Genomic DNA, 24,852 nt, shown 5'->3' with positions numbered 1-24,852 from the left:
AATAATCTCAGAAGAGGAAGCTGAGACACAGAAAGTGAAGTAACTTGCTCAAGGTCACAGAGTAGGGGGTGGAGTTAGGATTTGAACCAAGGTCTGTCTCATTTCTTAGTTCTTATTTATTATAGTTCATACCAGCCCTGTTGTAATTTTATTTTATACCATAGTGTTACTGTTCTTTTATTTTAAATTGTTGTACTGTCCAAGATAATCACTTTCTCAGTCAACCATTAATGTAGTTTATAACGAAGTCTTGTATGACCACAGGTTTCATTTCATAAATGGAAGCCGCTTGTAAACTAATAACATTGGAAGGGTACAGTTGTTTTCCTGAGACATTTTTTGTTATTGATAGAGTGCTTGTAAAACAAGCCAGCATTCCCCCAGGGGATGCTATTGTGATTGCTTGCCATTGAAAAATTTACTGAAGTAAGTTGTGACATGTTAATGGCAAAGGAATGCCAGTCAGTAAAACTGAGTTGCATGTCTGATACAAAGTGTGCTTAAGAGTTTGTGCCTTCTTGTCTGAAAAGAAATTCTCAGGAGGTTATTTCTATGCAAAGCTTTTCTAAAAATATAATCTTTCAATCAGTTTAATTAGGGAGCAACTCCTTTTCTCTTTCTTCCAGACCTTAAGGCCGCACCAAAACTATGGGCCTAGAACTTGTTTCCCTGCGACATCTCCCTAAGAGATCTGAGCCATAGGCCTAGACAGGTCCTTGACCCAATGACTGAACATATTAGTTCTGAGGCCCTGTAGAAACTCCACCTGTATTAGGGCGCCTCACATGCATTCCATTATTTATTTGGGATTTTCCAACTGGCTTCCCAAATATATCTGAAAGTGGTGGGTGGTCCAGGTAATTTCAAAATAGACCCACTCAGAAGAACCTTTCAGGTTTGGCAATCAATCTTGGATTTAAAGTTAATATCATCTGATTTACCTGATTGTTTAGAGCCAGTGATGGAAATTAGGGGTGACCTACTGAACAGATCAGCTGGATATTGTTCAATATGCATAGCTATATACATGTCCTGCTTGATGCTATTAAAAAAATTACATGTTCTTTTGAATTTAATTCAGGGCAGCAAACATTTATTGGCATCCATCATGTGGAAAGCATTGTACTAGGTGCTGGGGAAGATATGGATTGTGCAAACTCATCTGTTAATATGTGAGAGACTGTGATGAATGATGTAGAGATAGAAGCCAAGTGCCGTGCAAGTATGGAGCTGGGGAGAGAGATTTAGATTTTTATTAGGATTTCTTACAAAAGAAATATAATCTCTTATGCCTTAAAGTGTAACCAGTGAATATTTCAGATATAGAAAAGCTGAATGAATTTTTCATAATTGATTTTCCATTGTTGTGTATTTAGAAAAAAGTGGAGCCGTTTGCCAGTGTTCTTAGTTTGCCATACCCATTTGTTTCAGAGACCAGTAAAGTTGCTGTATTTACAGGGGTGAGTAACCTTTGTCAACTTTTTATATCGTCTAATTTTTTTTACATATCACATTAGTCAATGATTAGAATAACTGAATGAGGGCTTCCCTGGTGGCACAGTGGTTGAGAGTCCACCTGCCGATGCAGGGGACACGGGTTCGTGCCCCGGTCCAGGAAGATCCCACATGCCGCGGAGCGGCTGGGCCCGTGAGCCATGGCCGCTGAGCCTGCGCGTCCGGAGCCTGTGGGAGAGCCGTAATGGGAGAGGCCGCAACGTGAGAGGCCCACATACCGCAAAAAAAAAAAAAAAAAAAAGAATAACTGAATGAGTAGAGTTAGAGGAAACCTTAGCATTCCTCTAGACTTATTTTCCCCACATGACGCTCAAAGCAATTAGATGACTTATTTGAGGTTGGTCCTTCTGATTAGCTTGAGAAAGAGCTAAGCCACAATGTTAACGTCATCATTATTCATCTACCATATTATGTTTCTCACAAGAAACTGAAGAGAAGTATAGAATTTATCCTACTAGCTGCTGCTTCCTACTGAAGCTCTTCAAACAAGAATAACATTGACATTAAAGCAGTTGGCCCATTTAGTGCTATGAAGACATAGAAACCACACTTTTAAAATGGTCTAGTCTGGAAAGTCAAGAAAGTCAGGGCGATAACAAGTGTAGTAATACAGCTCTTTGTCATTCTTTTTGTATTATAAACATTTGTTTATAACATATTCATGAATTTGTTTTATAAGGTGTTTTGATTCCTCTCTATCTGTCTCACTTTCAATGAAGAAATTCTTTACTCTTTTCCTAGGAAAGTAGAGAATATAGCTCTTGGAATGCCACAAAACTTGAGTAAATAAGGGAGTGATATGTTTTCACAGTAAAACCAAATGGCATGAATGGAACATATAGAAAAAAAAAAAACCCTAATACTGTGCATTTTTCTTTGAATTTTCAGACAATAGGCTAAATTTTGGTTCTCGTTTCTTAAATTAAAAAAATTTTACTCTTGTATATTGGTTTGATAAAATGTCTCCATTTAAATTAGCAAAACTAAATATATTTTAATCTTTTACTTTTGGAAGATGATGTATTGATAGCATTGGAGACTAAGGACCACTTGGTGGGTTCCTAATATGCCATTTTGATGTGTTTCCTCATATGTTAAGTCAAGAAACACTTTAATCACCTCTAAACTAAACTTGTTCTGGATGTAATATCTCTGATGCATCTAGTTGAAAATTGATGCACATTCAATTAAAAGTAAAAAAAAAAAAACCCAGTTTTTATGTTGAACTGTGGTATTATTTCTGACAAATACTTGAAAGCAGACTGAATTTGCTTAAAGATTGATGTTCATACTATTGTGTTTTGGTAGAATGCATCAGAGATAAAAATAGCAGAAGAAAATGGAGCTGCATTTGCAGGAGGAACTAATCTGATTCAGAAGGTACAGTATTGTTTTCATGTTCATTAGTTATAGAAATTGTTCTGTTATCTTTGCCATCTGTTGATTTATTACATGTGGAACATAACCACTCTGTTCATATCTTTTGATCAATGGTTAGTAGAGCTTTATAGAACAGGGGAAAATTTTCCTACTCTTCTGAGTCTCAAAATAAAGCTAAGAAAAAACTATCCAGACTTTCTTATATTAACTATGCTTGATTTATATTGTGATTTATTTTTCTTTGCTTCCTATATGTTTGTGAGAGTTCTGTGGGTAGACTGGAAAGGGCAGTATGACTCTTTCTGGTTTTGAATGTGAGATTTGAGATGAAGTGCAAAAGGTAGCACACATGGATATCTCTATTCAGGTTTTGAAGGTCAGATATTTGTTTTGCTTTCTTGGAGTGAAAAGTGTGATTTGCTTTAGTAGATCACAAAGGATAGTATCTGACCTCTATAGTATGGTACTTTTAGTTACTCTTAACTTTTACCTCCCCAACTTCATCAGTTCAAGTAATGTAGGCTTAGCATGGAGGCAAAAAAATGATTATATAGCCTGCCTTGGGAAAATAACAAAGAATTTGTGGAGCCCATTTGAAACAAAGACAACATTTTTTTTTTTTTTAAAGAGGTGGGGAGGGGAATTTTCTGGTGGTCCAGTGGTTAGGACTCCTCACTTTCACTGACGAAGGAACTAAGATCCCATGTGGCCAAAAAAAAAAAAAAAAAAGACGTGGGGAGAAGAGGCACATTTGTTGAATTTTGGGAGTTATTTCTGAAATACAAAAGATTTCCCTAACATTCTCTAAAATCTTCTCTTCTAAATTTAATCCTTTAGACTGTGGAATACTTATTGTTTTGTTTTTAGAACTGGAGAAAGTGATATGAAAATTTATCTTTTGTCCTGTATCCAGATTTTGATTTGGGGGAAGTTTTAACTGGACCATTAACTGGACCAAGCACAACAGTGCTTGTAGTGTGTTTTTTTCTACCCCAGTAGTTCTCTAAATTTGGTGTGGATTCTGGATTTTTAAGGAGAATCTCTAGAATTATTTTAGGGAACAGAACTAATGGAAAATATGAAGAGATTGTACTTTCATACAGCTTCTAGGTCAAAGTTAGAGGGTGGTACCCAATTCTCTCTCATGTATCATAAATTTTAAATTAGTAAGATTATTAAAATTCTTTTAATATTAAAAAATAAACAATACCACATATTCTTTGGAATTTGAGAGTGTAGCTTGGACCCCGGAGTCAGAGAATGAACTATTCTTATTAAACTTGTGTACTGCCTTCCATCTGTTTTCTTCCGCAAGCATAAGAGTATCTTATAGAACAGTCATAGCAACAGTGAAGTTTGAATAGATATCTCCACTTCTTAAATGTTAAGTAAGAAGTTACTTCTCAAGAAAGAAATGGTATGGGAGCAGAAAGTATTCTGTATCATTAAGTTCATTAAATAAAATATTTTGAAAAAAGTAACCCAAATAAGGAAACCAGGTGCATTTTGAAATTATTTGGTAAGTAAAATTTTACAGGTACAGAATTTCTCTTTAGGTGCCCCACTGATGATCTATTATTAGAGGGAAAAATGCCACCTATATAAGGCATAAAAACCAATATATTCTTGCAGATTACCCCCTGGTATCTTTTAAAACTCATCCATTTTATTTTCAAAAGGTATTCAGGTTGTGAAGTAAATTCAGTACAGTTTTGTAAATAGTATCATGGCTGCAATTTTTTTTTTACACATTCTTGTATTTTTTAATTAAATATCAATACTGTTTTACTTAGTGCTTATAATAGGTAAATGTAGGATGAATTTACTGAACTTTTAGTCATTTCTTAGGTAAGACTTTATTTACTAAATTCATTTTGCTTTAATTACAATACTTGTGAAATATCACAAGTATGCTTGGTTCTGAGGGATTTTTAAATAGTTTCATTTTTACTTGTCTCTAAAGCATGCATGCTTTTCATCCATATAGTTTTATATTATTCAATGATATGATCTTAAGGTTAACTATCGCATAACTTTCAAACATAATTTTAAATTTAATTCAAAGGAACATGTTTTAGAATCAGTATTAGAAGATGTTGGAGTAGAAATGTCACATACAGTTCTTTTACATTTCAAAGTTGCCTCTGCTTTCATGTTTCTAGTGATGAGAGCCCTGGTTCTGGAACCACACTGCCTGTGTTTCAGTTCTGGGTCTGCCTCTTAAAAGTGCACAGATTGACTCGTCCTCCTTAAGCCCTCCATTTCCTTATCTGGAATGTGTGGTCAATAGTACTGTCTTTGTAGATTTATTGTAAAGACTTGATGAACTAAACCATGTATGATGCTTAGCAGAATGCTTGGCATGTTATAAGTTCTCTTTTAAAGTAAGTTGTTATTGTTGAGGGGAGCACAGTATGTTGTTTAGGGAGTAAAGAATTTGTAAAAAGAAGAAATAGTAACAGGAAGATAAAATTCCAGAATCACACTTAATTTTGCCAGGGTCCAGGTTTTTACAGTTCAGTGTGTAACCCCAAACCAAGGCTTTGAATGACATACTGTGATAAGACTTTATGCAAAAAAATCATTGGTAAAATATTTGTTGTCCAGGCAGTATTGTTCTAAAAAGTTGCTTCATTTTATAATCAACTGAATTTTTAAATGGAGTATACTGTAGGAGTAAAACAATTATTTTGGGTGCCTGCCTGAATTAATTTAAAATGTCTTTTAAAAATTGAAATTATTTTCTTTGCTCTTAGAATAGAAATAGAGTATGGATAATAAACTATAAGTAAACTTGTCTTTGACCATTCCACTCCTCTTTCATTTTTTGGAGGCAAAGAGAATTTTGGTTTCAATTCTTTGTGAAAATAATTATAGACTCAGTTCTCCTGATGCTCCAAATTTAGGGAAACAGTGTAGTTGCTAGTGATTTGGCAGCTAGTGGTTATTAATTTTACATGAGATCTATTACAAAATTTTCAACATACTCCTTCAGTTTTGATGGACATATGAATTCAACTTTGTGGGACTGTATGAGCCGTGTACACATCAGTGATATGTTCTAGCTTGTAACACTTTGCCACACATAACGCCATGGAAGAATTAAGCCCATTAAATGTTTGTTTATTTGTTTGTTTTTAATGGATGTAGCTATTTTTAAAAGAAAACATCAGAAAATGTTTTACTTCTGATGGTTTTCATAATTGATAAATGTGTTCAAATGATCCTTGTGGTTAAAGAATTGTGCTTAATGGCTGTTTTCTAAATTATAAGGGAAATTATTGCTACATTAGACTTTATTTTTAGAAGGATAAAGCTTTTTATACAATCTAAGGATATCTTTTCCCCCCTGATTTTTAGATTTTGGATGATGAAATTCAACCAGACTTTTATGTAGCTGTTCCAGAAATAATGCCGGAGCTTAATCCATTAAGGAAGAAACTGAAAAACAGATTTCCTAAGCTTACTCGAAGTAAGGGAGAATTCTTTTACTATTTCAACATGCTATCAACAACTTTCTATATATATGTTTAGTTAGAAAACAAAATTGCTAATATATGTGTAGAATAAATAATATGTTCTGGTGTTTGAGTTTTGTGTTATATAGGAACATATGGATTTAATATTTTTTTTCCTTTGGCATTAATATTGGTGATTTAATGTAATTTGAAGACCTAGTGACTTTATAATACCAGATCTTTAAATTTAGGCCATATTCTAGTTTTAAATTAGTGGAACATATTACCCACTACGTATGTTATCATCATACTATTTTATACCTCTTTATCAATATAACATGTATTCTCATTTATGTTAACATTCAACATATATGTATGAATGCTTACTGTGTATGGTTCTGCAGTTATTTCCCTTGAGCAACATTTCCCTTGTGGATATTTCCCCCTTATGAAACCTAGTAAGAGAAGTAAGGGTGCTACATAAATAGCCTCGTTATAAAGTATGAAGTAGTATATGATAAATTCACAAGGTGCTGTAGGTGTTCAGTAGAGGAGGAATTTATACATAGGAGGGGAAATCAGAGAAGGCACCCTGAAGGGGGTGACATTTAAACTGTACCTTGAATAATTTGGTGATCAGATTAAGGGGGATTTTATTTTAAGTGGAAAGAATCTGTTAATCATAGACACTGAAGTAAGTTAGAAATTATAGGCTACATCCCAGAAATATCAATTAGTTCTCTTTGGCTGTAGTGAATGGTTCCCCTATGAAATGAAAGAGAATATGTTGGACAGGTAGATTGATGCCATGTTGAGCAGAATCTTGAATAAGATCCTAATAAATTTGGACTTCTATTCTGTATTCAGCAGGAATCTCTTAGAAGTTTTTAAGGTGGGGGATTCTCCAGAGCTTTAATTTAGCAAGAGTTTGTAAGATGTATTGGCATGAATCAAAAGTAGATGCAGGGAGACCAGTTCAGGTGCAATTGCCAGAGACTGATAAAGGTAATGTTTAAACTAAAGTCTTCATAATGAGACTGGAGTGAAGAGGACAGATGTCAAAGATAATAGGACTTTGCACTAAGTAGTTAGGAATGGACATGTTGAGAGAGAGAAAGGGAAGAGTCAAATGATGCTGAGATTTAAACCTTGGAATCTCTCCTAATAAGTTGATGTCATTAATGGAAACAGGGAGTAGATCTGGGAAGAAAAGTAAGTTCATTTGCAGACATTGTTTCTTTTAGATGGTGCTGGATATCTGCTATAGATAGAAGTTATTTCAAATAAAATTTTATAAGGTAAAAGAGCAAGTATTTTAAAATCATTTTAGTAGATTGGTCTTCAAATTTTAACTCTAGTTGAGCTAAAAAAAATTCTTCATACATGATAACCACTAATGCTCATCTGAATTATAGATCATGTTCTATGCTGTAAGCAAATTCAAATGTACTCTTCAGTTTTGTTGTACTAGTGTTTTGTTTATTCTTGATAGCCTGCATTGAATAACACATCCTTTTGAGATATTGGACTGAGGTTTGACACTTTTTGTTAGGGATTTCCAATACAGTAGTGTGTGTTTTCATGGAAGCACACTTACATTCTTTCCTAAGTAGGACCTGAAATTGAACATTATTTTAAAAATTAAACCAGAGTTGCAGTTGAATTTGAAAATAATTCTCATATTTTTTTCTAATTAAATTCAAGCTCAACAAAGCCAAACAATATTAAATATAGTCAATTAAAACTGAAACTGAATACTGAATATATCTGTATTCAGCTTGCTCCTCGCTTTGCACGGTTAACTGGTTTTTCACAGAAATTAATTTTGTTACCTTTGCTGCTTTATCCATTCTTTGAATAACTCTTTTGGCCTCAATTCTCTTTAGCGTTGAGGTTTCTTATTACCATTTTCATTGCAAAATTTGGGACTGAAAGGTTTTCAGATAACTTATTTCTTTATTTCAAATAAGAAAAGTTTCTTTTGAAAATGTTTATTTTTACTAGTGGGCTTTGTTTCTGCTTTCATAATGAATCATAGCTTGTGTATACCATGGTCAAGTTACCTAGGTATGTTCTCTCCGCCCAGCCTCCCCAATTTGCTTAACAAATCATCTTGGAAAACCAGGCAGACCTTTCTCCTTCCCTAACTTTTTCTTTTCAGCCCCACACGATCTGCTTAACAGCATTGGCAAAACATTTGTGTTCTTTAAACATGAAGACAAATGATTAACCTGTCAAAAATGTGAAAGCAGAATACACCAGATGTGCATTAGAACAAATGAAGCTTGTATTATGCATTTTTAGAGCTTATTCAGAATCTTGTTTAGGAACATTTGATTCCCCTTACATCCAACAAAAGACATAGGGTAAAATAGAAATTACGTTTTGAGCAAATGGATGGAATTAAAAAACAAACAAACAAGCCCCTGCAGCTGAGCTCATTAGTTTCCCGTTTTATCTTACATTTTGTTTTTCTAGTGGGAGTGGGTGTAACCAACTTGGCTGGATTGAATGTGCACATTTTGCAGCATGTTTAATGCTGCAGTTTTATTTGTTTTATTTTAATTGCTTAAGTAACCATAGGCAAGTTCTCTATTTTTCCAGTGCACATTTGGCTTGTTTTCTGAGTATTTCTTTTTTATCTTATTAAAAAAACGACATTTAAAACTTGCTTTTTAAAATTTCTTGGAAGAAATTGGCCTTCATTTTGCATGTCAACTTAGCTTTCTTTTCTCCACAATACAAATGCCCTCTGAAATTCTTTCATATCTAATATAGATACATCTTATTGATATTTTTTGACTTTCTTTATTCCTAATCTTATTTTTTAGCATTTACTAAACAAAAAATACTAGTATGAAAAATATCTTGACTTAATGGAATCAGTTTTCTATTACGCATATTAAGCCATAGTAGGTACTATGGCATGTGTGGAAATAGTTGAATTCTTTTAAAGCATGCTAAGTTGTTGGCAGGTAAGGGATATAATTAGAAAACTGGACCCACTACTGTGTGTTCCTCTTAACACATAGTTCTTAGGATTGAACATCAGTGCTCCAGCTGGAGTCTTGTCAAAAGGATATTCCCGCAGACTTGTCCAAAGAGTATTCACATCTACTGAGTAGGACACTGCTTTCTGTATGGAAGTTGGTATTGTATCATATTTGAGAGTAATGGATATAAAATTATTGAAATCTAATGTAAATTATTTTTAACTCATAGATTGACATGCTGTACTTCAGAGTATTGCTTGCATTATTGAAACAATTTGATTATATAAAGAAAAATGCTAAAACACAGGGAATTTTTGCAGGGTAACCAATTTGAAATTTTTCTAAATTTCCCTCTCTCATGTGCTAGTTTAAAAACTATGTGTAAAAGACTCCAATGATGATTAGGTATGATTATAATTATTATAGATGAATTATTGATATATTACAGCTGGTTCTGTTGCTCTCCTTCATTTCCCTTACTCCAGCCATAATGGCCTCTTTGCCCTTCTTTATATGCACTAAGTGTTCTTCCTTCTCAGGTCTTTGGACTCATTGTCCCATCTGTCTGTAATGCTCTTTGCTAATTTGCCTGGCTCACATTCTTATTCAAATATCACATTAAACAGAGAGCCCTTCTGTAACCATCCTATATAAAATATTAATCTCCACTTCCCATTATCATCGGATTTCTCATTATTGTGTTTTTTTTTGGCTGCGTTGGGTCTTCGTTGCTGTGCGCAGGCTTTCTCTAGTTGCGGCGAGCGGGGGCTAGTCTTCATTGAGGTGTGCAGGTTTCTCACTGTGGTGGCTTCTCTTGTTGCAGAGCACGGGCTCTAGGGCGTGCGGGCTTCAGTAGTTGTGGCGCACAGGCTTCGTTGCTCTGCAGCATGTGGCATCTTCCTGGACCAGGGCTTGAACCTGTGTCCCCTGCTTTGGGAGGCAGATTCTTAACCACTGTGCCACCAGGGAAGTCCCCATGTATTTTTTTGAATTATAGTTTTGTCTGGATATATGCCCAGGAGTGGGATTGCTGGATCATATGGTAATTCTATTTTTAGTTTTTTGAGGAACCTCCATACTGTTTTCCATAGTGGCTGTATATAATGAGATTTTCATATTGACTTATCATGGGAAGAGCTGCTGGAGACACACTGAGAGTGGTGTGTCTCTAGTGGTATGTTCCTTATTGTATTTCTTACCCTTCAAATAAATCACATTTTCTAGGTACAAAATTGAAATTTTTTCAGGTTAAGTTTTGGTATTGTGGAATATTAGAAGTATGTGTGCAACTAGAGATTATCATACTAAGTGAGGTAAGTCAGAAAGAGAAAGACAAATACCATATGATATCACTTATTTGTGGAATCTAAAATATGACACACATGAACCTATCTGTGAAACAGAAACAGAATCAGGGATATAGAGAGTAGACTGGTGGTTGCCAAGGGGAAGAGGGATGGGAGAGGGTTGGATTGGAAGTTTGGAATTAGCAGATGCAAACTGGTATATATATAATGGATAAACAACAAGGTCCTACTGTACAGCACAGGGAACTATATTCAATATCCGGTGATGAACCATATGGAAAAGAATATATATATGTATAACTGAGTCACTTTGCTGTAAAGCAGTAGTTAACACAACATTGTAATTCAACTATACTTCAATAAAAAACAAATTTAAAAGAAGTTTAAAGTAAAACTAAAAAATATATATTATGTGCTGAATTTGAGTTAAAATGTTAATGATTAACGATTAGGAAGGTATAGTTTATGTTTGGAGTCTCCTCCATGGTCCTTTGAAAATTCTTAGTTTTTACCTTGATTCCATTTTTCTCCTTTCTTTATTCAGTTGCATCTTTTTTTCCACCCTAATGGAGGACAAAGTGACATTCGAATCCAATAAGGTCTCAATTCTTAACTCTTTCTTCCTGCCAGCTTCTGTAACCATTTGTGCAGCAATGAGCTGCTTCCAGATTGTACCACTCACTGAGGTATTATTTCTACTGCTAGATCTTGCTACTTTTCTAGTTCCTTCCCTTCTTTATGGTAAGGCAGGTCAGACAAATTTCACACAAAGGTAAGTAAAAAGTTCTTCAAAGATTTCAAGACTCCACTGTCAGCTTTTATCATGTGTTATTTTATAGGTTTTATTTTAATTTGTCATCAGTGTTTCTAAAGTATAAGCATCATCATTGTATATACTTATTTATTAGTTATTTATTACTGTACAACAATAATATCACAAATTTAGTGGCTTAAAACAACACACATTTACTGTGTCAGCTTCTGTGTGTCAGGAATATGTATACAGCTAAGCTAGGTTCTCTGCTTCAGGGTCTCATAAAGCTACAATCAAGGTGTCAGCTGGGGCTGTGATTTTATCTGAGACTTGACTGGGGAAAGTTCCCTTCCAGATTCATGTGGCTTTTTGGCAGAATCCAGTTCCTTGCAGGTTTCTGGACTGAGGATCTCAGTTTCTTGACCCATGGCTCTCCATATGCCCTCACAACATTGTAGCTTGCTTCTTCAAAGCCAGTAGGAAGAGAGACTCCTCCAAGATAGGCATTGCAGTTTTATGTAATGTAATCAGGTATGCATAATCATACTGTCTCTTGCTTAGAAGCACGTTGCAACTCTCATCCATATGCAAGGGGAAGGGATAACACAAAGGCATGAACACCAGGAAATGGGCCACCCTAAAGGCTCTCTGCCACAAATCATTTTTTATATCTTAACTTGGTTGAATGTTTCTCTCTTTTTTTTTTTTTTTTTTTTGCGGTACGCGGGCCTCTCACTGTTGTGGCCTCTCCCGTTGCGGAGCACAGGCTCCAGACGCGCAGGCTCAGCAGTCATGGCTCACGGGCCATTCTCCCAGACCGGGGCACGAACCCGTGTCCCCCGCATCGGCAGGCGGACTCCCAACCACTGCGCCACCAGGGAAGCCCTGAATGTTTCTCTTACTCAGTAATTTTTGCTACTTGTTTAGATGTAATGGTAACTTTGGATTTTCTCCTTTTCTAACCAGATTCCATTGGCCGAGACATCCCCAAAATGCTTGAATTATTTAAAACTGGACATGAAATTAAGGTAGATGAAGAAAGGGAGAACTTTCTGGAGACCAAAATAGGAACAGTAAGTTATAGTGAAAATTATTCAGTAACCCCTTTTATTTTTTGCTTAAGTGATTCATTAATAATTTATAACATACCAGCCCTTTGAACTTGTCCTTGTCAGTAGCATTAGAAGTGGCACTGAATATATACATAGATAATTTTTTTTATGAGTTGAATTCATAAATTTTAGTGGTGCTTTAGAATTCCTTCTTTTCTAGAGTTATGTGCCACTCTCTGACATTTACTTGTACTTTGCCTTATTAGTCTATTCTATGTTATTTTTGCTAATATTTTAAGCATTTTGGGAGTTGGGTCTAGATCTTACATGTACCTTATAGAGTATTGCATAATGCTGAGTCCATAGTAAGTATTTAATGCTACTTTAATGGAATTGAGTAATTTGCTTTATTTTAATGAATTGTTTCTGATTATCCCTGCTTGTGTTTTAAAAGCTGTTTGCCCACTTATAGAAGATGCTGGAAATTAATTTCCAAAGCCATTTTTGGGACACTAATATAGCTAAATCAGATTTTTATAGGACTGTGTTTCAAAAGATATAGTTTTTTGCCAGTATTTCTTAATCCTACAGAATTTCTAACGTGCCTATTTAATGTATGTAATTTTTTCCTGTGCAGTAACTATAGGAATAATAATAATATTGTTAGCCAAATTTAAACAGTGCCTACCAAGTGCTAGGTACTATTCCAGACATTTTTCATATATTCTGTCTTTTAATCCTGAACCCTATAAGAGGTAAATTATCATCTGTAATTTATAGGTGAAGGGATGGAAGCCCAAAGAGGTTAAGTAATTTTTCCAGTGTCTCACAGCTAGTATGAGGCATACTTGGTATTTAAACCTTGGGAGTCTCCTCAAGAGTCCAGGCTCTTCAGCCTGTCTTGCCTCATGACTGGAGTTATTTGAAGAGCTATTATTCCTCCTCCCATCCTACTCCTGAGAGCAATTCTGCATTATAGCCCACCACGGGTAGTCCAAACTCATTGAGCTGTACCTATTGTAAATCATCAGAAATATATAAAAGGAACTTATCCAGTTTTATGGAAGGAAAACTTGCTTTAGAAAGGGGGCAAAGCAAGTTTAATCCAGTCAGGGATTGGGAAACCCCCCTTCGCCTTCATTATCATCAAAGCTTAGCTCTAATTCAGTTGGCATTGAGCTCTGCTTGAATCTGATGTTGGAATTTCCTTGTTCCCAAAAGGCCCTTGGCAGTGTGTCTTGTTTCTCAGGGATGGCAACATTGCAGTGTGAAACACAAACAGAAAACCAAATACAAATTTTAAGAGACTATTCTAGAGCTATAGAGACTTGGGCTTGAATACCTGTTCTGCTACTTAAGGGATGGCAGATTTTAGACAAGTTTCTTTTCTTCTTTTTTTTAAATGTTTCTTTAATTGAAGTATGGTTGATGTACAATATTGTATAAGTTACAGGTGTACAATATAGTGACTCACAATTTTTAGAAGTTATAATCCATTTATAGTTATTATAAAATGTTGTTTATATTCCCCATGTTGTACAATATATCCTGGTAGCTTATTTTATATGTAATAGTTTGTACCTCTTAACCCCTTACTCCTATATTGCCCCTCCTCCCAAACAAGTTTCTTAATGTTGTTGTGTCTCAAATTTCCTCATCTATAAAATTTATATAGTAATATCTATTTCACAATGTGGTATCAAAGATTAAATAAAATTTTAGAATGATAACACCTATTGTTACTGTTTTAGTTGGTCTGTTTAGGTCTGTAAAGTATCTTTATAAGACTCTTTCTTCCTAGATGTATCTTTTTTCTTAAGTAATGTTTTCAGTATATTGAGTAGTGTTAATAGTTTATATAGATCCTAACTCAGTGTATAAGAAACAATGGCATCTCATTCATTCTTTTTAGCAAATACCATAGTGATTAAGACATGGGCTCCAGACCAGACTACCTGGATCTTTTAGAGATATAATGCTTTTTCTTAATGAAAAAGAAATTAATCTGTGTGTCTCAAGAGAATCTTTTCTGAGTACTATTTAAATAGTATAGTATAGTAGGAGGTTAAGAGAATGGGTTTTAGATTCATACATGTGGATTCAAATCCTAGTTGCAGATTAGAACTGTGTTACCTTGCTCTCTGAGCCTCAGTTTTCCCCCATTCCCCATTTTCCCTATATGTAAAATGATGTTGATCATGATATATACTTTCTAGATTAGGAAGGAGTAGATGAGATAATGACCTAATAACTATTAAACAGAATTCTACTTCTGGCTAAGATGGAGTAACAGGAACCTGATTTACTCTCCCACCTAAAGCAATTAGCATTACCTTGATACCAAAACCAGACAAAGGAAATGACAGTTCAGCATCATTCATGAATGCAGATATTAAAATTATAAACTAAACTTTAGCAAATAGAATCCAGCAATGTGTAAAAATAATAGCATATCATGATGAGTAGGGCTTATCCTAGGAATTCAAGGTTAGTTTAACATTCAACAATCAATCATTATAATTTACCACATTAACACACTAAAAATCAAAAGTCATGTGATCATCTCAGTAGATACAGAGAAAACATTTGACAGATTCCAACACTTGATCCTGACTAAAATGTCTCAGAAAACTAGGAATAGAAGTTAATGTCCTCAACCAGAAAAAGGGCATCTAAGAAAAAGCAACAGCTGATATCATAGTGATGAAAGGCTGAATGCTTTCCTCCTAAGATCAGGAACAAGATAAGGATATCCACTCTCACCACTTCTGTTCAGCATTAATCTAGGGATTCTAACTGGTGTAGTCAGGCAAAAAAAAGAGGCAGCAGATTAGAAAGGAAGAAGTAAAACTCATTTTTCAAAGGATGACATGATCTAGATACTAGAACAAGGAAGTGAGTTAAGTAAGTTGAAGGATACAAGATCAATATACAGAAATCAGTTTGCTTCTATATAACAGCAATGAACATTTACAAATTAAAATTTAAAACTAAGGAATACCATTTATAGTGGTATTAAAACATATGAAATACTTAGGGATAAATCTGACAAAAGATGTGAAAGATCCATACACTGGAAACTTCAAAACATAGTGGAGAGAAATTAAATAAAGAAGATCTAAATAAATGATGGAATGAATCATGTTCAGGGATTAGTAAACTTAATATTGTTAAGGTGTCAATTATCCCCACTACTGTATAGATTCAGTACATTCTCAGTCAAAATCCCATTAAGGTTTTTTGTAGAACTGACATGATTCTAAAATTCATGTGAAAATACAAAGGATCTAGACTAGCCAAAACATCTTTAACAAAGGACAAAGTTGGAGGTCTACTATCTGATTTCAAGATTTATAAAGCTACAGGAATTAAGACAATGTGATGTTGATGTCAAAAGAGACAAAACAATCAATGGAGCAGAATAGAGAGTCCAAAAAAAAAAAAGGACAAAACACATACGGACAACTGATTTAAAACAAGATGCAGAAGCATTTTTAATGGCGAAACAAGTCTTTTCAACAAACGACACTGGAACAATTAGATATCTGTATCTGATAAAATGAACTTTGATCCACACTTCATACCATATATAATTACCTCAAAATGTGTCAAAGACCTAAATGTAAAGCTTAAAATTATAAAACTTCTGGAAGAAAATGTTGGGTCAGGGAATAATTTCTTAGATATGACACCAACAGCATGATCCACAAAAGAACAAATTGATAAATTGTACTTTTTAAAAATTAAAAGCCTTTTCTCTTTAAAAGATACTGTTAAGAAAATGAAAAGGTAAATTGCAGATTGGGATAAAATATTTGTAAATCATCTGTCTGATAAATCCACGATATATAAAGAACTCTTAAAACTCAACAATAAAACAATCCAGTTTTAAAAATCAAAAGATTTGAACACAACTCACTAAGGGGTGACAAACACATGGCAGACAAATGACAAACATATTGAAAGATGCTCAACATTATTGTAGTTAAGGAAATACAAATTAAAATCACAATGAGATATCATTACACATGTATTGGAATGACTAAAATTAAAAAGACTGATCATACCAACGTTGGTGAGGATGTGGAGTGACTGGAATGTTCATATGCTGCTGTGAGAATGTAAAATGATGCAACCTCTTTGGCAAACAGTTTGGTAGATTAAGAAGTTTAATACCCACCTACTATATGATCCTACTACTTCACATTTACATATTTACTCAGGAGAAGTGGAAACATATGGTTATGCAAAGATTTGTAAACAAATGCTTATATCAGATTTATTTGTAATAGCCAAAACCCAGAAACATTTCACGTGTCCATTGACAGGTGAATGTATAAACAAACTTTGTTATGTCTATACAATTGAATATTCTTTAGTACAGTAATAAAAAGAAACAATTGATGCATGCTTTAACATGAATGAATTTTTTAAAAATCATGCTGAATGAAAGAAGCCAGACAAGAAAGAGTACATACTGTGTGATTCCATTTATGTAAAATTCTGGCAAATGCAAAGTAATGTATAGTGACAGAAACTAGACTGATAGTTGCCTTGTGGACAAGGTGGCTGGGATGGGGTGGGGGAGGAGGGATTACAAAGGAACACAAGGAATTTGGGGGATGATTGACATGTTTGTTATCCTGACTGGTGATGGTTTGAGTGTATACATATGTCAAAACTTAATAAATTGACACTTTAAAAATGTGCAACCTATCCCTTGGAATACTGTTTAGCAATAAGAAGGAACAAACTATGGATACATGCTATGATGTGGACGAACCTCAAAAACATGCTTAGTGAAAGAAAGCAGATGCAGAAACCACATTTATGTGAAATGTCCAAAAAAAGGGTGAAACTGTAGAGACAAAAAGTAGATTAGTGGTTGCCTGGGGCGAGGGGTTGGGAGGAAACAGGCATTAACAGTAAATGTGCCTCAGGGATCATCGGTTTTAAAACTGATTTATGGTGTTGGTTGATAAACGTACTAAAAAATCATTGAATTATAAATTAGAAAATGGTGAATAACGTAATATGCAAAATATGCCTCTATAAAGTTATCAAGTATACCTCAATAAAGTTGTTGAAAAAGGAATAAAAATCTGTCTACAATTGTATCTAATACAATATAACTATTCCATAAAAATATTTATTTTTATAATTATCAGAGGTAACAGATTGTTTAAAAAGATTTCAAAGAAAGTAATATATCTTCCTTAAAAGTTGGCGATTTCCACGAGTGATGTTATTCTTATTACATAGTTGGAAATACTAAAGGTTTATTTTTGTTGTTGCTTTGTTTCTGTTGTTGCCACCTGTATGATACAAGGATTTGATTTAGAATGAGTGTGCAGATGAAGGGGCACTGACAGCATTACATGCCCATTCAGGGTCCGCCTCATTTTGGATAAAAGGGGGCTATCCAGAGCAGGGTCAACAAACGATGTTCGGCCATGGGCCAAATCCAGTTGTGGCCTGTTTTTTTTTTTATAACCTGTGAACTAAGAATGTCTTTACAGTTTTAAATGGTTTTAAAAAGCAAGCAAAACAAAGAATTTGCAGAGATTATATGTGGCCTACGAAGCTTAAAATATTTACTGTCTGGATCTTTAGAGAAAAGTTTTGCTGACTCCTAATCTAGAAAGATGTTTTGAGGGAGAGTGAAATGTATTAGTTTTGGGTTTTTATTTGCCTGTATGGGAGAGACTATCTTACTTTAGTTAAATCACCTAGAATTCCCTTGTTATAATTCTGTACTGCCACATTGCTTCAGGATCCAGTTCTAATACTGCTGTAATGTGAAATTGCTCTTGAGTAGTTTAAGCTGGTTTTTCTTCTGTATCAAAGTGATAAATACAATCAGTTGAATGATCTTTCTTAATTATCTGACTTGAGGATTAGCATCTTGGGTATTAGAACTCAACCAATAATGCCTTTGTATATCAGAACTCAACCACTAATGCCTTCGTATATCAGAACTTTACTAATGCTCTTATAGCCAGCCAGTATCTAACATTTGTCCGCATTACTTGCAGGTAAATTAGTTTCCTTCTTAATCTTTCCTACCATTTGTACCTATAGTTTACATATTCATGAAATTGTTTATGTCTGCACGCACTATCAGATAAAATACTCATATCAGTGAAAATGTCATTCAGATGATATATTGAGCATCATGCTGACAGAACGGACTATTGTTGGAATATTTTATTTTTCAGTCTCTTATATTGCTGTTATGTAATCACCATTTATTTTCTCTCTTGGCATGAAGAATAAGTTGGTTGGGATAAAAGTGAGTTGCTAGGTGATCAGATTCAAGGGAAATGTCTTAAAGCATAAAACTAAAAATAAAGTTTACAGGGGAGAAAAAGCACATTTCTTCAACTGGACCTTAAGTTTTTTAAAAATTTAAATTATGACTCTTTCCACGAAATAGAAATGAAACTAAGGCAGATTCTCAAAAAATGAAATTGAGACATAATATGTCTCAGTATATATATTCTAAATGGCAGTTTAATTTCAGGTAGTAATTAGATAATTTACAAGTGATTAATCTGAGTTTAATATTTAGAAAACAATATCATAGCAATAATTCTGCTGCCCAGATAAACCTGTTGACATTTTAAAATTTTCAAATTAAAGTATTCACTTGGTTAAATTAAAGCGGTTTACAAAACTGTATAAGGGAACACTAAATCCCATCTGTCTGCAATTGTTTTCTTATGGAACTCCTATTAATAGTTTTATCTTGTGCTTCCAGAAATGTTACAGCCTAAACACCCTTGTAAAAATATATATTATATATGGTGAATCAGTATTTTATTTTATAAAAATTTGATTTACACTAAACTTTTCAAACAGTCCTTAAAAGTAATATTGAAAGAGAAAATTTTCATTCCTGGGATTTCACAAATGAGAGTCAGAGTTAAGAATCTTGTCCTTTATTCATTATAAGAATGTTTAGTCAGGTGTATATTTTGACATTACACAAAAAAACTAAACAGTGTCCAGATATTATAGCAGAAACCTGCCAGAATAAAGACTTTGAAGTAATTTTCAAAGGGTGTCTGTTAGTATTTTATAACATACCACAAATCCATTTTATGTCAGCTATGAGGCTCTCAGAAACATGCTTTGTTTTTTCTCAGTGATAGATTGCTTGTTTGATTTAAGAATCTTGGCCTCCAGCCTACTTTTCCAGATCACTTGTAAGTGTAATTGTAAGCCAGTAAGATTGGTTTTCTTAACTTGTCCTTTATTATAAGGTAAAAGTTCTTTCCAAGTTTCTATTAATGTTGACTTTCCCATTTTACAGAGGCACACATAATATCATTATATTTGTCAAAAACGAAAATGTTCTCTCTCTCTCCCTTCTTTCACTTTTGTTAATATTGACTGCTTCACATATTTTTGTTTTGTTTTGTTTTTGTTTTGCGGTACGCGAGCCTCTCACTGTTGTGGCCTCTCCCGTTGCGGAGCGCAGGCTCCGGACGCGCAGGCTCCGGACGCGCAGGCTCCGGACGCGCAGGCTCAGCGGCCATGGCTCACGGGCCCAGCCGCTCCGCGGCATGTGGGATCTTCCCGGACCGGGGCACGAACTCGTGTCTCCTGCATCGGCAGGCGGACTCTCAACCACTGCGCCACCAGGGAAGCCCTGCTTCACATATTTTAAAATCAAAGGTGATAGTGTTGTTAGGTTTCATTTGCTGAGAGTGGTGGAGATCAAGAGATAGAACTTTTCACTAGGAAAAAAAATTCTACAGCTGTAAAATACGGTACATTAGGACTTGTAGTAGGGAGCATTTATCAAGAAGAAAGGACATGAACTGTACTTTAAAGGAAGATTTGGAATGTGCCTATTTGATGTATTTAACCTATCATAGTATTTCTTACCATAATAAATTATGACTCTCATGGCCTGTTATATACACTCCTAAAAGAGCCTGTAAAATTTGACCCATGTTTCTGTATATATGTTTTCAAGTAGCAGCTAACTTTTATGTCTGAATCCAGTTCAATAGAATCTCACATATGTAGAGATAGTTACTGTAGTTTTCATGGGTTTTAGACTTTGATTTTCAAATCAAGTCTAACCTAGAAATCTTCTGGGATTAATAAAGTTAGATAAAGTTTGAGGATAAAATGTAGATTTGTGTTATAATGCACAGTGGACCTTTTAAAGGGTGCAGTGTACTATAAAATCTACTCAGTTTCAGATCATTTTTTGTAGTTTTGGTCCCTTTATAAGTGCTTTGGTGTCAGCACAGAAACTTAGTGGGATTTTCCACACTTTCAAAAGAATGTTTAGTGAGGACCTGCTATATTTCCAATCAACCTTTTTTTTTTATTGAAGCTGATATTTATGCAGATATTTGAGTTAGAATATGATTGAAATCCACACAAAGCCATTTATCTAGGAAACTATTACTTCACATTTCACTTTATAGAACATTAAAAATGAATAAGTACAAAGAAGAATGACTTCTGCATACCAGCTTTTATATTTACACAATTAAAACATCTACATATTTTTATTCTTAAATGCTTACAAAATCTCTATAGGATCATGTCCAATCAACTTTTTCTGTTTAATTTTTCACTTCAAAGTAATTCAAGTATACATGTACATGTATACTTTTAAAGTATACATGTATACTTTATACTTGTTAAAGCTTACATGTAAGCTTTTAAAAATGACTTTTCACTGTAATATTTTCTGAAACACCATAAAATCAGGAATCTTGATGATCTATCTTCATTTTACCTTAGAGCATTGGGGACTCCTTGGTTGATAGCACTTTAGAAAAGAAAATCTAAAGAGAAATTAAATCATATTCATAACATTTTAGGTAAGAAAATAATGAAACATTACATATTTTCTTGGAATTTATTGCTTAATAAAGCTTAGTTAAGCTCTTACTTGAAAGAGCTTAAACTCTTATTTTTAAATACCCTCAATGTCAGCATATCTTTTTCCTCAGTTTTTTATTTTGCAAAATTTTAAATGAATGGAAAGGTTGAAAGAATAGTATAACGAACACCTATATACTCATCACCTAGATTCACCAATTTTGTCACATTTGCTTAGAAAAACTAGGATAAGTAGTTTGCTTAGAGAAAATAGTAGATATTCTTTTATATTTTCTAAACCACTTAAAATTAAGTTGCAGGCATCATAACACTTCATTCATCATAACACTTTTATTTGCATATAAAATACACAAATATTTTATATGCATAATTTATATGTATAGCCTAAGAATAGGACATTCTTCTGTATATTTTTTTAAAATTTATTTTATTGAAGAATAGTTGATTTACAATGTGTTAATTTCTACTGTACAGCAAAGTGATTCCGTTATACATATATATACATTCTTTTTCCTATTCTTTTACATTATGGTTTATTGCAGGATATTGAATATAGTTCCCTGTGCTATCCTGTGTATGTTTTTTTAAAGTACTTTTGTTTTTTAGTGTAGTTTGTAGAATTTATTGCTATTTTTTTCTATTTATAAATTATTGATTTGCTTTTTCTTTATTATATTATCTTGAGATTTGTTTTGTTTTATAATTTTCTAAGTTTTATATGAGGTTTGTGAGTTTTTTTTTTTCTTAATAAGAGTTTAAATTTGTGAATTTGCCTCTAATTACATGTTTGATATTTAGTTTTCTTGTCATTATTTTCTAAATAATCTGCCATGGGACTTTTTATTCTTATTTGGGAGAGTATTTTAAAATTTTGGAACCTTTTTTGACTTTTAAAATTTTTACTATATTCTAGTTTGACTGCCTTATGGTTGAAGACTGCATCCTTTTTAGTTTCTACTTTTAAAAAATTCCTCGAGACTTTCCTTGTGGCCCATAGTATAAGATTAATATTCTTTTTCCAAGTATCACATGGACACTTGAAAATAACATGTGCTCTGAGGCTTCCAGGTAAAGATGGATTGAATGCATACCACAGTAGTAACTGATTAGAAAATGTCAAATCTTAAGTCAGCAATGGAGAAAGCCAAAATATTAATATAATTTAAATTTCAGGATCTTTAAAAAGGCTAGGATCTGGCTCTAGATATCTCTGTGTTAATGGTATGTGTGGGGATGGGGCAAGAACCTTCTGAAATAGGATTAGTTGAAAACTCTTGAAGAGTTTTACATATTTCATGACTCTGGGTAACTGCCCTTTCCCATGCTAGCAGATGGTGGGAAAGATTAAAACAAAGGTCTCTTACTGGGGGAGATCAGGAGTTGAGAAAATTGAAAACAGGGAGATTAAGTAAATATATGTATATGGAATGTTGAGAAATCCTTCCCTCCTCCCCACCCAGTCCTCTTCCCTTACCTTGCTCTCAGAATTCTGGCCACCAGTCTAGGCAGGAGATTAGATGAGGATTAATTCAAGAATAATTATAATAGGCTTTTGAGCAGCTTTGTAATATTTTCCTTCCCATTTGAACATTCATGGTGGTTTTACTTTTTCAGTCTCTGGATGAAGAAGTAGTTCATTTCTGGTACTTTGATGAAAATTGACATGATTTAAAAATAATTGTTATTATTTGTAGGGGTTTTTTTTAATGTAGTTTTTTTTTTTTTCCCGGTACGCGGGCCTCTCACTGTTGTGGCCTCTTCCGTTGCGGAGCACAGGCTCCGGACGCGCAGGCTCAGCGGCCATGGCTCACGGGCCCAGCCGCTCCGCGGCATGTGGGATCTTCCCAGACCCGAGCACGAACCCGTGTCCCCTGCATCGGCAGGTGGACTCTCAACCACTGCGCACCAGGGAAGCCCTATTTTTTCCTTCTTTTAATAGCTCTCTGAAGTTTTTCTTTTCTATTTTCTTTTTCCATATCTCTCTTTTTTTTTTCTCTTCTCTACTCTTCCCTACCTCCTGGTTCATCCACCTACATGTTGGAAAGACATGAAAAATAGAATTAAATTTATGGGAAAATTAATGTGAATTAGTTGAAAGTGAATACCACAGACTAGTTTTTCAATGAAATACAACTAACTTTGATAACATAGAGTATCTAATCCAAAAATGTTGCTTGATAGATGCTGCCTCAGTTAATTATGCTATATAATTAACAAATCAGTGGTTTATATTAAACAGTGTTTTTAATGTAAATGTTCTCTAAAGATGTTTAAATATTTTCCTGTAATCTCAATTCACATTCATTATATCACATTCATTACATCATATTCATTACATTCACATTCATTACAGCATAAAACTTTTAAAACATATTTGACAGTCTTTGAATTATTACTAATTCCAAATTAGTGGCGTCAGTAAGTTTATTTGGAAACATTGATTCCTCCTGTGAGTGGAGTCCTACTTTTCCTATTTATTTTCTTATGTCACAAGACAGATTCCTACTAGTATCCTGTGAAATCAACTTAAGTAAATAAAAGAGTAAAGTATTCTAAAGAAACTATACTTTCAAAATATGTATGCCACTTGTTCTGCTTTAATTTAGAAACTATTGCTATTTCTTTTAATTTATTAATATTGAATTAGAACATAAATTCTTAAATAATTTGGATTGAGGAAGACTTCTAAAAACTTCATTAAATATAATTGAAATTTTGAAGAACATCTTTTAAATGTAATATAATAGCCTAGCTTTGACATGAATGGTTATCATAGCATTAAAGGGAAAACAACTGGAACCCTTTTACAATCATGTAAATATCCAGATTTTGAAGACTTGTAAATAATAATGCTATTGGCAAATCAAACCATTTTCTTAAAAGAAATAAAAAAAAACAGGATAGGACATCTCAGATTTCTGTTTATAATAAATCATGCCAAGACCTGATTTAATTAGTGTTTCTTGTCTGGGTTTCAAATATACTTGGATCTTTGACATACTTAATATAAAGGCAGTGTCTTTGATGTGCTTTTCCCCCCTCTTTTTAAAGTTGTAGACATGGTCCATTCATAGGTGTGTATCACTATGTTTTGCTTGTGTAATAGTGAATTGTTTTGTGGCAAGAATATTGTCAACTTGCCAGCTGATAAAAGATGATGTATATGGTAACAAAAATAAACAAGTTCAGGGCAAGGGAATATAAACATAGTAAAATCTTTTGTTGAAATCAGAGCCTTCAGTTTTAGCGAACATGTTAGAACAGGAAAAGTGAACGTGTCGGAGTTCAGTTAAACAAATGTGAGTAGTGTAGAGCGTGGAAAATGAAGCCTTATTTTGAAGCATCTAGATCCACAAGTTGAGAAAGTGGCAAGCAAGGAGTATTGCTTAAATCAATTAGATACAAACAATAGTTGGATACAAGGAGGCAGCTCATTGGTTCATGGCTCATTGCCACTTCCCCTCCTTTTTCCTCCATTTCTTCCAGTTGATGATTAACTTTTCTTTCATTGCATTATTTTTG

The 24,852-nt window shown here is 33.9% G+C and overlaps 1 protein-coding gene across 4 annotated transcripts in view; it reads left to right on the top strand.

The window, feature by feature from the left end:
- MRPL1 (mitochondrial ribosomal protein L1) overlaps positions 1–24,852 on the top strand; it is a 67,807-nt gene that overhangs the window by 16,891 nt on the left and 26,064 nt on the right. For all 4 annotated transcript variants that reach the window (XR_014296701.1, XR_014296702.1, XM_082653830.1 and 1 more), the window contains exons 4-7: positions 1,377–1,460; positions 2,824–2,895; positions 6,256–6,367; positions 12,374–12,480. Coding sequence is in view for 2 of the 4 variants with exons in the window: in XM_082653830.1 (XP_082509956.1) it covers positions 1,377–1,460; positions 2,824–2,895; positions 6,256–6,367; positions 12,374–12,480 (375 nt within the window). In the remaining 2 variants the exon portion in view is untranslated. The remainder of the gene's footprint in view (positions 1–1,376; positions 1,461–2,823; positions 2,896–6,255; positions 6,368–12,373; positions 12,481–24,852) is intronic.

The sequence above is a fragment of the Grampus griseus genome (genome assembly GCF_964374135.1).
Source record: "Grampus griseus genome assembly, chromosome: 4".
Lineage (NCBI taxonomy): Eukaryota > Metazoa > Chordata > Mammalia > Artiodactyla > Delphinidae > Grampus > Grampus griseus.
The sequence above is the reverse complement of the archived record's forward strand: the minus strand, read 5'-3'. Positions and strand labels throughout refer to the sequence as shown.